This window comes from Nerophis lumbriciformis, linkage group LG06, assembly GCF_033978685.3.
Source record: "Nerophis lumbriciformis linkage group LG06, RoL_Nlum_v2.1, whole genome shotgun sequence".
Lineage (NCBI taxonomy): Eukaryota > Metazoa > Chordata > Actinopteri > Syngnathiformes > Syngnathidae > Nerophis > Nerophis lumbriciformis.
Genome location: NC_084553.2, coordinates 19,657,474 through 19,670,004, shown reverse-complemented (window position 1 = coordinate 19,670,004; position 12,531 = coordinate 19,657,474). Strand labels below are relative to the sequence as shown.

Below are 12,531 nucleotides of genomic sequence, written 5' to 3'. Positions count from 1 at the left end.
TCCGCTGTGTTTTTACAGCTGAGTCGTCTCGTGACCGGAAAAGGAGCTGAGCCAATCAGATCGCACCATCTGTAAACATGGCTCCTCATGGTCGGCGAAAGTATGTCGTGCTTCTCTTTTGTACTTTTCTGCTTTACTGTGTAGCGACCGAAAGCAAGGATAAGCCAAAGAAGAAGAAGAAAGACATCAGAGACTACAATGACGCAGACATGGCGCGGCTCCTTGAGGAATGGGAGGTACTCGCATGCTGACGTTTTTATTCGGTGTGTCCCCGTTAGCTTAGGTTAGCTAGCCTACATGTAGCAGCGCATGACCACACTGCAACTGTACGAGCAACATACAAGATGTCACTTGCATAAACACGAGGAACAATTGTTTTATGTTTATACCTTCATACAAACTACTGCCACTATCTTAATTTGCATCCACCATTTAAGGCGGTGTCTTTGTCGCAGAGAGAATACATTTGCCAATAATTGTAGTAAGTATGCTGTCTATCTGTGTTGGCCCTGCGATGAGGTAGCGACTTGTCCAGGGTGTACCCCGCCTTCCGCCCGAATGCAGCTGAGATAGGCTCCAGCGACCCCAAAAGGGACAAGCGGTAGAAAAATGGATGGATGGATGTTGTGTACACTACACATGGGCATTAAGTAAAACAACTTGCACTGAGCCTAGTCTATAAAATCCGCTACACCTCCCTGATACCGAAGTAATAATAATACCTGGGATTTATATAGCGCTTTTCTAAATACCCAAAGTCGCAAAGTACATGTCAAACTACTTCCTTAACGTAAATGACCGCCATAACCACAACACCAGGGGGAGCTCCACTAACAACGTTAAACCCAGATTCCAAACTAACAAAGGTCTTAACTCATTCTCCTTCTATGCCACATCAATGTGGAATGCGTTCCCAACAGGTGTAAAAGAAAGGGCATCTCTATCCTCCTTCAAAACCGCACTAAAAGAACACCTCCAGGCAACTACAACCCTAAACTAACACCCTCCCTTCCACATAATACCTCTTCGGATTGTAAATAATCAAATGTAGACACTTTTTCTTTTACTTTCTGATCTCTCTCTCTATGCCCACTACTTGCTGTACATATCCTACCAAGTCAGTCCTACACTGTTTCAATGTCAATTTCTCTGATGATGCAATTGTTGATGCTGATTGTTGATTACTGAAGTGTTGATACCAACCAAACCTAACCCCTCCCCTCCCCTCCATATCCCACACCCCGGATTGTAAATAATGTAAATAATTCAATGTATATACTCTGATGATTATCTTGTATGATGACTGTATTATGATGTTAGCATATGTTTTATAGTATATATCTGTATCATGAATCAATTTAAGTGGACCACGACTTAAACAAGTTGAAAAACTTATTTGGGTGTTACCATTTAGTGGTCAATTGTACGGAATATGTACTTCACTGTGCAATCTACTAATAAAAGTTTCAATCAATCATTCAATGTGTGCTGGAAAGTCGAAATTTCAATTGGAACGCCCCTTGAGGAATTACCCAGGATGTGAAGTTTTTCTACGGCGTGACCGAGCAATGCCCACAGCAATGATGCTTGGAGGGTCCTCCAGTGAGTACTGTAATCTACTGTAGAACACACTCAAGGCGTTCTACTGTACTATATTAGGTAAAACGATTGTAAGTGTGGCTATATGGGTTGTATTTCTTATTGACAGAGCTCTAATTGTCTTATTAAACGTTACTCGTTTTTTTATGCTATAGTTAATAGTTTGTCAGCAATAAGTTTTATTGTCGATATTTGGCAACAAATTGTGGCCCTATCCACACATCCATCCATTTTCTACCGCTTATTCCCTTTGGGGTCGCGGGGGGTGCTGGAGTCTATCTCAGCTACAATCGGGCGGAAGGCGGGGTACACCCTGGACAAGTCGCCACCTCATCACAGGGCCAACACAGATAGACACATGTAGTTATTTGTCTAGGTCACTGGATAGTTAAATTGGTCCCAATTTAAATTGTATATTTATTTCTATTCCTAATATTCTTTTTCTTAAACATTGTAGTGGTTAACTCATTTGATGGTGGTGTGGTATGATTATAACTAACATATACAGGTATATTCCATCCATCCATTCATTTTCTACCGCTTGTCCCTTTCGGGGTCGCGGGGGGTGCTGGAGCCTTCCTCAGCTGCATTCGGGCGGAAGGTGGTGTACACCCTGGACAAGTCGTCACCTCATCTCAAGGCCAACACAGATAGACAACATTCACACTCACATTCACACACTAGGGCCAATTTAGTGTTGCCAATCTATTCATTTATGTTAAAAAATGTATCTGAAATTAAACATGCACAATTCAAAATTTGATAAGTTTATAGCAGTGGATGACGTTTTGTTTGCTGCTTGAAAATCCGTCTGCCCCTGGCTCACCTTGCCGCGGAGGAGCAACATAAAATGTCATGTGACATCTCGAGAGTGACTTACTGTAGGTTACATCATTCTACATTGAGCAGAAGCACAGAAGGTTGAGACAGAATTTGTTTAGCCTGCTTACAATGAGGTTTATTTTGCAAGTTACTTTGATTTTGAACAGGAGTTGTTCATAATGAATGGTTTTTCATGGGAAGAATTAGGTGTGTCACTGCAGGATGTCAGTTTACTGTGTCCTTTTATACATTTTAATGGGATGCATGACGCTTAGCTTGCAACCCCACTGACATGGAAGTTTCGTTACTCATTGTCCTGTCCTGTCTCCACAGAAAGATGATGACATTGAGGAGGGAGACCTTCCAGAGCACCGCAGGTCTCCTCCTCCCATTGACATCTCCAAAGTTGATTCGTCCAAACCTGAAGAGCTGCTGAAGATGTCCAAGAAGGGCAGGACCCTCATGGTTTTTGCCACAGTGTCGGGAGACCCCACAGAAAAGGAGACGGAGGAGATAACAGGCTTGTGGCAGGGCAGCCTTTTTAATGCCAACTATGACATTCAAAGGTATTATACACTAAATATAGACCATTTCTTTATTTGACACCAGGAATTCTCGTGAGGAATTTAAATTTTATTTACAAGTCTGAATTCAGTACTATTACTGCAATGGGGCGGGGTCTCCAAGGGGGTGTGGTGAGGTGTCGGGGGTCGTGATAGACGGGGGACTGACTTCAAGTACTGTATAAGCGTTTTTTAAATGCTTGAACGATACACACGCTTACAGCTTTAGTGCAGCAGTGCTTTAATTAATCAACAGTCTGACCAAGAAATATGAGGAAGCATACATAGCCCTTGGATTTACCGTAAATACTGTAGGTAAATACTATAATACTTTAGGGGTGCAACATTGAGGAAAAAAATGTGCACTGATCAAATTCTTACTGTTGCATTTTTCTGCATTGTTGTACTTAAAGGGGAACTGCACTTTTTTGGAATTTTGCCTATCGTTCACAATCATTACGAGTGACATGACGATGGATGCATTATGAATATTAAATAAATGTAATCAAAAGTCACCTTACAATGGAGCCAATGGGAGCCGCTGTATTCTGCCTATAAAGCCCTTAAAAAACATCCAAACATCTCCATTAGGGTTGTATATACATGATGTAAGTATATATGTAATGTAGTAACAGGTACATTTATAATAACATACAATATTTATGTATTTTGATCATTTTAAGCATACGTGACGCATCAATTTCAAAAACGCGTCACGTTTGCTTTTTTTTCCTTTATCACTAATGAATGCTCACCGCAGACTTCATGAGAGCAAACAAACATAAAACACATCAAACACATCACTTACTGTTCAATGTCTGCTGTCATTGTGATGCCGACTGATAGAAGCTTGTTATATTCCCGTTTTAGATGAAAAATGACTCATAATCCTCACAAAGAAACGGGGCAGGAGCTGGGGGGCATCGTATTTTGGTTTCGTTCTCGCCATTTTCGGGTCTTAAAATAGCTGTCAAAGTGTACCACCTTGTTGGAATACATCCTTAGACTTCTTCTGTCCAGGTGTAAGGCATGATTTATGATCTAGAATAAACTTCCAGAGAGCAAAAAAGCAAGAAAACACCTTTCCAGTCGATCATGTTGAAATTGTACACAAGCTTGTGGTCACAGTGCCGCTCTAAATAGTTTGTCTGTGTTAGCGCTTATATTAACGATATCACTAATACTTGGTTAATATTCAAATCACAAAATGTCGATGGAGTATTGTTGGTGCTTTTTGGATGGTTATTTATTGGATTTTATGGACGAAATAGAGGACCTCTCATTTTATTGACATTTATTTCCGATTTCGAATGCGTAAAAAAATATCCATCCTTGTCTTTCATAATGATAGGCAAAATTCCCAAAAAAGTGCAGTTCCCCTTTAACTAAAAATAAACATGTAAACCATGAGTGTCCAATGTGTGTACAGCATTTTTAATTTCCCCCGCCAACATTATCTAAAAACAAAGATCATTGTTATTGAGCTATATTGTACTATTGTAGGCATGTGCTTACTAACAACCGAGATGACTAATTTGTTTATACATATGTGGGCTATACCGAGGATGTCGTTGTGGCTTGTGCAGCCCTTTGAGACACTTGTGATTTAGGGCTATATAAATAAACATTGATTGATTGATTGATTGATTGATTGATATTTATACTTTAACAATGCTGATGACGTATGGATGAGTGGTTTAGTATATCTGATACAGACAAAATGTATCAAAATCTGTCATTTGTTTCTGTATGCTCATCTTTTATTTCACAATTGTATATATTGGAGAATTAGCTGCCAGTGGTTTGTAGTTTTTTATGATTTATTTGGGAACTCATTCAAGTTCAAAGTGTAAGCAGTTTTATGGCTTGGCATTTTGTTCTCTTTTTTAGGGGTAGTGTGACTCAGAAGATCGAGCAGCTGTCTAGCCATTTGAGGGTGCCTTGTTTGAGTCCAGAGTCATGGCCGTTGTGTTCTTGGGCAAGACTCTTCTCTTGCCTTGCTCCCAGTGCCGCTCACACTGGTGTATGAATGTGAATGAATGTTAGGTGGTGGTCGGAGGGACCTTAGGCGCAAATTAACAACCATGCTTTTGTTGGTCTACCCAAGGGCAGCTGTGGCAATACATAGCTTACCACCATCAAATGTGAATGTGGAGTGAATGAATGATGGGTTCTCAGTTCTCTGTGAAGCGCTTAGAGAGTTTAGAAAATCTAATCCTTTATTATTCATATGTCTGTATTGACATACTAACTATGACCCTAATACCAAGGTACATACTGAATTGTGAGGATGTCATAATTACCCTAATAACAAGGTACATGACCCTGATAGGATAAGATCGATTTTCATTCATCTCACAATGGAGAAATGAAGTGGTTTCAGTGCAGATTCAAAAAGTCCACAAAAGATATGGTAAACACACTTGAAAACAAGAGGGAAACATTAAAAGAACTCACAGTTAAGATGTTGCACCCCTAGTATACTAAAATATCCTTAAGTAGACTAAAGCTTTTGTTTGGAGCAAGTGGTAGTCAACAATTATCTTAACAAATTCAGAAAAGTCAATAGATATCAGGTTTCAATAGTATTTCAATTCAGGGGGCGTGAAAAAAATATTTCTACTGCGAGGGCCGTGACAGAAAATAGTTGAGACTCACTGTATTACTGAGTGGACTCTATTTTGTATGACTGACTTCTGAAGATGATCAGAATATAGAGTGACAACAGACAGATTTCATTAAATGTAGTTATTTTTACAGGTTAATGTCTTTGTTTCATTGATAACATTGTTCATCAACTTAATAAATCCAGCAAATAGAAGATGAACTGCCATGTTCTTGAACTTGAGCACAGACATGTATACTTTTGCCACTGTAAACCAGAAGACATCTCACCTTTATAAGAGCCTTTCCGTTTTAGTCTCCAAAAGTCTTTTCTCTCTTGATATGTTGCTAGACCCTTTTTGTCTTGTTTTGCCCAAATGTCCGCCACAAAGAGATTCATGTACAAACCCCGTTTCCATGAGTTGGGAAATTGTATTAGATGTAAATATAAACGGAATACAATGATTTGCAAATCATTTTCAACCCATATTCAGTTGAATATGCTACAAAGACAACATATTTGATGTTCAAACTGATAAACATTTTTTTTTTTTTTTTTTGCAAATCATTAACTTTAGAATTTGATGCCAGCAACACGTGACAAAGAAGTTGGGAAAGGTGGCAATAAATACTGATAAAGTTGAGGAATGCTCATCAAACACTTATTTGGAACATCCCACAGGTGTGCAGGCTAATTGGGAACAGGTGCCATGATTGGGTATAAAAACAGCTTGAAAAGGATTTGCAAATCATTGTATTCCGTTTATATTTACATCTAACACAATTTCCCAACTCATATGGAAACAGGGTTTGTATGAGAAACCCTATCATACTTTCCATAAGGGAGCTTACCAAGCCCTGTCTTGCTGAACCTACTCAGTGGCATAGTGGTTAGAGTGTCCGCCCTGAGATCGGTAGGTTGTGAGTTTAAACCCCGGCCGAGTCATCCCAAAGACTATAAAAATGGGACCCATTACCTCCCTGATTGGCACTCAGCATCAAGGGTTGGAATTGGGGGTTAAATCACAAAAAATGATTCCCGGGCGTGGCCACCGCTGCTGCTCACTGCTCCCCTCACCTCCCAAAGGGGTAATCAAGGGTGATGGGTCTAATGCAGAGAATAATTTTGTCACACCTAGTGTGTGTGTGTGACAATCATTGGTACTTTAGCTTCTTTTTTTTTTTATGGTTTTGTAGTCCATTCCAGACTTGTCCGGGTATACAATCTTATCCTTTGACAGCTCTTCAGCCATTGTGGTGAAGTGGCTGTTTGTGTGACAGGAGTCATTTGTCCACATAAAGAGTTATGACTAAGAGTGCTTTCCTAAAAGGACAGGGCTACAATCAAAAACGCTCTGTGGGAGTCAGAATGTGTGATGGTTGATCAAATACTTATCCCACACCCGCCCCCTAAAGATTATTATGTTATGATTACACTTAAAAAAAAAAAAATCACGACAACTGCATTTCTCTGTCGCACTGCAGGTTTGTGGTGGGCTCCAACAGGGTGATCTTTATGTTGCGAGATGGCAGCTTAGCCTGGGAAGTGAAAGACTTCCTACTGACCCAGGAGCGATGCATGGATGTCACGGTAGAAGGACAGGTATTCCCAGGGAAGGCTGCCAGCAAGGACGACGGCAAACACAAGCAGCAGAACGAAGTGAACGCCAAAAAGAGTAAGAAAAAGAAGACGGAGAGTAAGAAGGTAGATTTGGAGGGCAACAGAGCCAACAATAGACAAGAGGAACTATGATGGACTATCAAGTTTTGTCCACTTCAAAGTCATTAATCAATGAACTAATCAATCTTTCTGGGTCGATTCCCTTCACTGCTGAGCACTCCCATTGGTGTTTTCTGAGCAACACGTTGCATTACAAATACACTCTTGAAATCAGACCCTTGACAAAAGCTGTCATCACGACAGTGATGTCTCATCAATGGAAACATAGCACCTGGGATATATTTCAGTACTTAACATGATCCTATAATCTCACTTTTTGAAGGTAGTCATGAAATCAGTTAATTATGTGGTGTGTTCATTTCCCTGGTACAGATAAACATGTTGGAGGCATTCAACTGGACTTTAGGTTCTGGTTTGTCTGGGACTGTTAATGTCCAGCAACACTTCAAAATGTTCAAATCAGCTCACACATTTTTATTTTTTATTTTCACGCAACATAAGAATAAATGTTTTTTCAACACTACAGTGCCATTGACAAATCTCTGTGTATTTGAACATATTCCATTAATTCTACGCAATAAACTGGTGTATTGCTGATCTTAGATTACAGAAACTGACATTTATTGAGGTTTTTTATTAGCAATTTATCTATTGTGACAAATCCATCACCTTATGCTATATAGATATCTTCTTGACTTGTCTATGAATTCATTAAAAATATTTAATAAGAAGAGTTGAATTGTAATATTTCACACCCTATTAAAACATTACAGTTGGTAAATTGACTGAGAATGAGTATTTTATGAAAAATACGCTTTTGGAAATGAGCTAGATTGCCGTTTTGGGTGATGCCATATCCTGGGATAGTCACATTACTGTCAGAAGAGATTAAATACTTAATGTATATTTTACTGTATGTCACTTAGGGAGTTCATTAGTAAAAGCATTAAGGTGTATAGGACCCGTTTAACACTTTTAAAGTGTTATTGGTTAAACGTAAAGGTAACGGAACTTCACAAACTAAAACTGGGGTATGATTTGTTTATTCATACATACACGAGACCCCACAACATTAGTTTCTGAAACCAAATGACCATCTAAAGGCTCATTTATTTTTCCACAATTATATGTGAAATATGACCAGAATTTGAAGTACAATGGTTTATGTGAATGAATGGTGGGTTCTAAGTGTAAAGTGCTTTGAGTATAGGAAAGCGCTATATACAAAATATAATCCATTATGCATTAGTGTAGGACAGGAGTGTCCAAACATTTTCCGGGGAGGGTTGCACACATAAACAGTAAAGGGACCATGTGACACTTTGAAACATTCTGCACAATAAAGATGCTAAAAAACAATCCAATGTAGGTCAATACATGCAAAGCCATCTGAATGAAACAATTTAGCGTTCTGTTATTGGTTTAAAGAAAAGCCTTTTTTAAAATCTAATTGTATATTCAATTAATAATTTGATTTATTTGCACGGCCTTTCTGTGTGAAGTTTGCATGTTTTCCTTGTGACTGCGTGTTTTTTTCTGGGTGCCCGGCTTCCTTCCACCTCCAACACAACATTTTTGGATTGTTTAATAATTAGGTTATCTAAATAACAGACATGTGCCTGGTGATAGGCTGATGGACAACACTAAATTGGCCCCAGTATGTGAACGTGAGTGTGAATGGTTGTCTATCTGTGTTGGCCCTGTGATGAGGTGGCGACTTGTCCAGGGTGTACGCTGCCTTCCACCTACCTGAGTGCAGCTGGGATAGGTGCCAGCACCCCCGTGACACAGAAAGAGACAAGCTGTAGAAAATTAATGGAATTATTTTTACAATTATGCAAATAAGTTACAGGCTGAAAATGACCTGCTGTACTCTGGACATCAACACACACAATCTTAACTATACAGTACATGTGGTCCAGAACACGCCTAAAAGTATACTATAATCAAATAAGTCATTTTAAAGTACAGTACATACGGTTTAGAGCAATCCTGAAAATAGTAAAACCAAATAAGTTATTTTAAAGTATGTTTTAAATAAGCATATGATTAGTATTTGAAAAATAATGTTTAGTTGTGGAGGAAGTACGATTGAAAATGGTGTCTTTATTTTGAAAAGCCTCACATCCGGGATGTGTGACAGCGACTCACTTGACGCGGAGGGGATGTCTCATGGCAGCGTCGTTTTTTAAAGCAAAGTCTTCATCATTGAACGTCTTCCGCGGATATTCCCGTCCTGGACTCACTTTACCGGACTGGTCAACGTAGAGGGCGGTTGTTCGTAGTGGAGTTCTACTTTTTACCAATGTGTTCCTTCCAAGTTGGCTGCGTCCAGCGCGACCACACCCTCCCCGCTTCCTCGTCGCTGTTCAGCGGGAGCAGCACTTTGTAGCTGCGGGAATAACGGACACTTCTTACAAACACACTTTAAATCCTCGCTAGTGGACTACATCGAGCGCCATGGATCAGAGAAGCGAGTGGACATCCAGGCAACGCGGGCTTCCAGGCGCCGTCGTCCCGTGTAAAGACTGCTAGGAGGAGGTGGACATCCGGACGGTGCGAATGGAGTCCGGCAGACCGCAGCTAGCTTGTAACCGGGGAGTGTACGTCAACACCAGCTTGAAACTGGATGGACTTTAACCGACTGGATTGATCCGACGTGAGCGGGATTGATAGAAGGATGGTGTCCGAGGGAGAGCCACCTCTTCCCGCTGTCCAGACGTGCTGGCCGGGTGGTGCCCGGTGTTTCCCCAGTGCGCCAGACCGGGCCAGCGGTTGGTCAAGCTGCCGCTGCACACCATCAGCTCTCCTCAGGGTGGACTTAAAATGATATCCTGTTGAAAGACACTTCAGTTTGCTATCTATTAACGTTTTTAACATTTGACTAATTAGCACAGAAACCGATCTAATTCCAAGTGCATAAAACATATCAAATCTGCCATATGGATGCTTTTTAGACCGCACGAATTGCAGTATGTGGGATTGTGTGTATAATTTAACTTGTTAGACTTGTTTTTTTTTTAAATTCAGGGCATTTAAAGCTTGTAGCTTTATTAATTATGACTTATATAAGCCATTGTGGGAGTATGGCAAATAGTAATTTAGGTTTGAATACAGTTTACCTAACAATGCCATTCAAATAATGCAGTCATTTTTTTCATTTGTAAGTCTTCAGTCAGCATATAATGTTCTTTGAAGGAAGCTAAGGAATACTTTTTGTTTTCTGGCCAGATTTAACGTTTAAAGATTGGAGCAGAGGCCGATATAGAAATGTTCTAAATGGAACAATGCAGTTTGCGGCAGCAGTAAAAAAAAGTAACCTGAGCAGAAGACTAGCGACCATTTCCACTCCGCTATCATGGCGAGTGGCGGCTCCGGCAAGTCGTCTGGCGAAGGAGCCGCTGTCGCCCCCGGTGGAAGTCTGCAGCAGAGGAAGCGTCTCTCGTCTGTCTGTGATGCGTGTAAAGCCAAGATGCAGCTCGTGGCCGACCTCCTCCTCTTGTCCAGCGAGACCAGGCCGATTATGGCATCCGAGGGCATGGCGTTGGCCGACACGTTCGACCAGTGCCGTGACACAGTCATCGCACGGACCAAAGAGCTCTCAATTCTCACGCATGACATCCAGAGCCAGCTCAACATGGGCAGATTCACCGAGGTGGGGGAACGCCTGTCAGAGATGGCCGATTTGGTCGTTTCTTTGACAGAGTGCTCCGCTCATGCTGCGTATATGGCGGCGGTGGAGACCACGGGCTCGCAGCCTTGCTCGCCTGGTCTCGTGGACCGCTACAAAGTGACCCGCTGTCGTCACGAGGTGGAACAAAGCTGCGGCGTCCTCCGAGGAACTGCCTTGCCGGATCTCACCCCTCAGCTCCTCCTGGAGATCTCCCAGAACATCTCCACCAACCTTAAGACTTTGACGGACATCTCTTCACTGGCCAGCGAGAGGTCCAGGGACCGCTTTGCCAAAGAGCAGTTCAAGTTAAGCGTCAAGAGCATGAGCACCAGCGGCACTGCCTTCTTGGCGTGTGTGAGGGAGATTAAGACCCAGCCCGGCGAGCTCACAAGGAACCGCTGTGTCCTCTTCAGCGGCGCTCTTGTCCACGCTGTCAACGCTCTGGTCGGGTTCGCCACAGAGCCTCAGTTCCTGGGAAGAGCTGCGAGTATCTCCACTGAAGGAAAGGCCGTACAGACTGCGGTGTTGGGGGGCGCCATGAGCGTTGTTTCGGCATGCGTCCTCCTCACCCAGGGACTCAGGGACGTCGCCCAGCACCCTGAGAGCAGCTCCAAAATGGCTGACTACCGGGAGCGCCTGCGGAGCTCTGCATGCGCTATATCAGACGGCTGCACGCTGCTCACTCAGGCTCTCAGAGAGCGCTCCTCGCCGAGGACTCTGCCGCCAGTCAACTCTCATTCTGTGAATTAGTTCCAAGAGGAGAAAATGTAGTCGCACTCTGTCCTGTCCAACAAACCAAAGAGACTCGGGACATCACCGCTAGTCAGGTCTCGTCAGTACAAATGACGTAGGCCTGTTAGCTGTTCCAAAAGTGTACCGACAAGTCGATGAGCACATCTGCAGGGTTGTACGTCACGCTGGATGTGACGATAATCCCAATAATCAGACCACTTCCATCGACCCCATGAGAGCTCTGCACAAACTGACAAAACCTGAAAAGTTTACCTCAGTTTTCAGCGCTGGTAAAAATGTGTTGTAGGATGAATGTGTGAACCTACCAGAGACTGACCTTCTCCCGTGACGAGTGTCTTTTAAGTTAGCTTTTTTTTTTCTAACGTGTGTGAATCTCTACTTTAAAAAAGCTGCTGTGCGTATGTGCCATAGTTTTGTTTTCGTTTTGTTTGTTTTACACATTATTCACCTTCACTTAGTACTTTCATGTGTTTTGACATGTAATGGAGTATTTATTTTAACCATTAATAAATGCTGTTTCTGATAAGATGTTGTGCTACAACCTATTTATTTAAAGGCCTTGAAATGCAATAGAGGAAGTTATTTGCAACAATATTTGAGGTTTCAATTTTGTTTTACACAATGCAAAAATGCATAAATTATACTATTTATATTTTAAAAAAGTAATTAAAATAGTATAACATAAATCAATATGCTTTTTAATTTAATAATGATGCATTTGCATTTATTTTGTATAGTGTATGATATATAATTTATTGTTTTTAATTATTTAATTGTACTTATTTGGATTCTTATGGGTTAATAATAGTGAAATAATATAGTTAGGTAAATATTTC

The 12,531-nt window shown here is 41.3% G+C and overlaps 2 protein-coding genes across 2 annotated transcripts; both read left to right on the top strand.

Moving 5' to 3' along the window:
* Positions 1–37: 37 nt before the first annotated feature.
* On the top strand, positions 38–7,882 carry mesd (mesoderm development LRP chaperone). Its single transcript, XM_061963869.2, has 3 exons — positions 38–236; positions 2,755–2,987; positions 7,074–7,882. The coding sequence occupies exons 1-3, from the start codon at positions 78–80 to the stop codon at positions 7,339–7,341; spliced, it is 660 nt and encodes a 219-aa protein (XP_061819853.2). The 5' UTR covers positions 38–77; the 3' UTR covers positions 7,342–7,882.
* Positions 7,883–9,223: 1,341 nt separating this feature from the next.
* On the top strand, positions 9,224–12,221 carry tlnrd1 (talin rod domain containing 1). Its single transcript, XM_061963868.2, has one exon. It carries the CDS (start codon positions 10,628–10,630, stop codon positions 11,690–11,692), a length of 1,065 nt encoding a protein of 354 aa, XP_061819852.1. The 5' UTR covers positions 9,224–10,627; the 3' UTR covers positions 11,693–12,221.
* Positions 12,222–12,531: the final 310 nt, after the last annotated feature.

Coding starts and splice junctions, on each gene's coding strand:
- mesd (XM_061963869.2), top strand. CDS start 78: ATGGCTCCTCATGGTCGGCGAAAGTATGTCGTGCTTCTCTTTTGTACT. Junction 237..2,754: donor GGCTCCTTGAGGAATGGGAG/GTACTCGCATGC, acceptor CTGTCTCCACAG/AAAGATGATGACATTGAGGA. Junction 2,988..7,073: donor GCCAACTATGACATTCAAAG/GTATTATACACT, acceptor GTCGCACTGCAG/GTTTGTGGTGGGCTCCAACA.
- tlnrd1 (XM_061963868.2), top strand. CDS start 10,628: ATGGCGAGTGGCGGCTCCGGCAAGTCGTCTGGCGAAGGAGCCGCTGTC.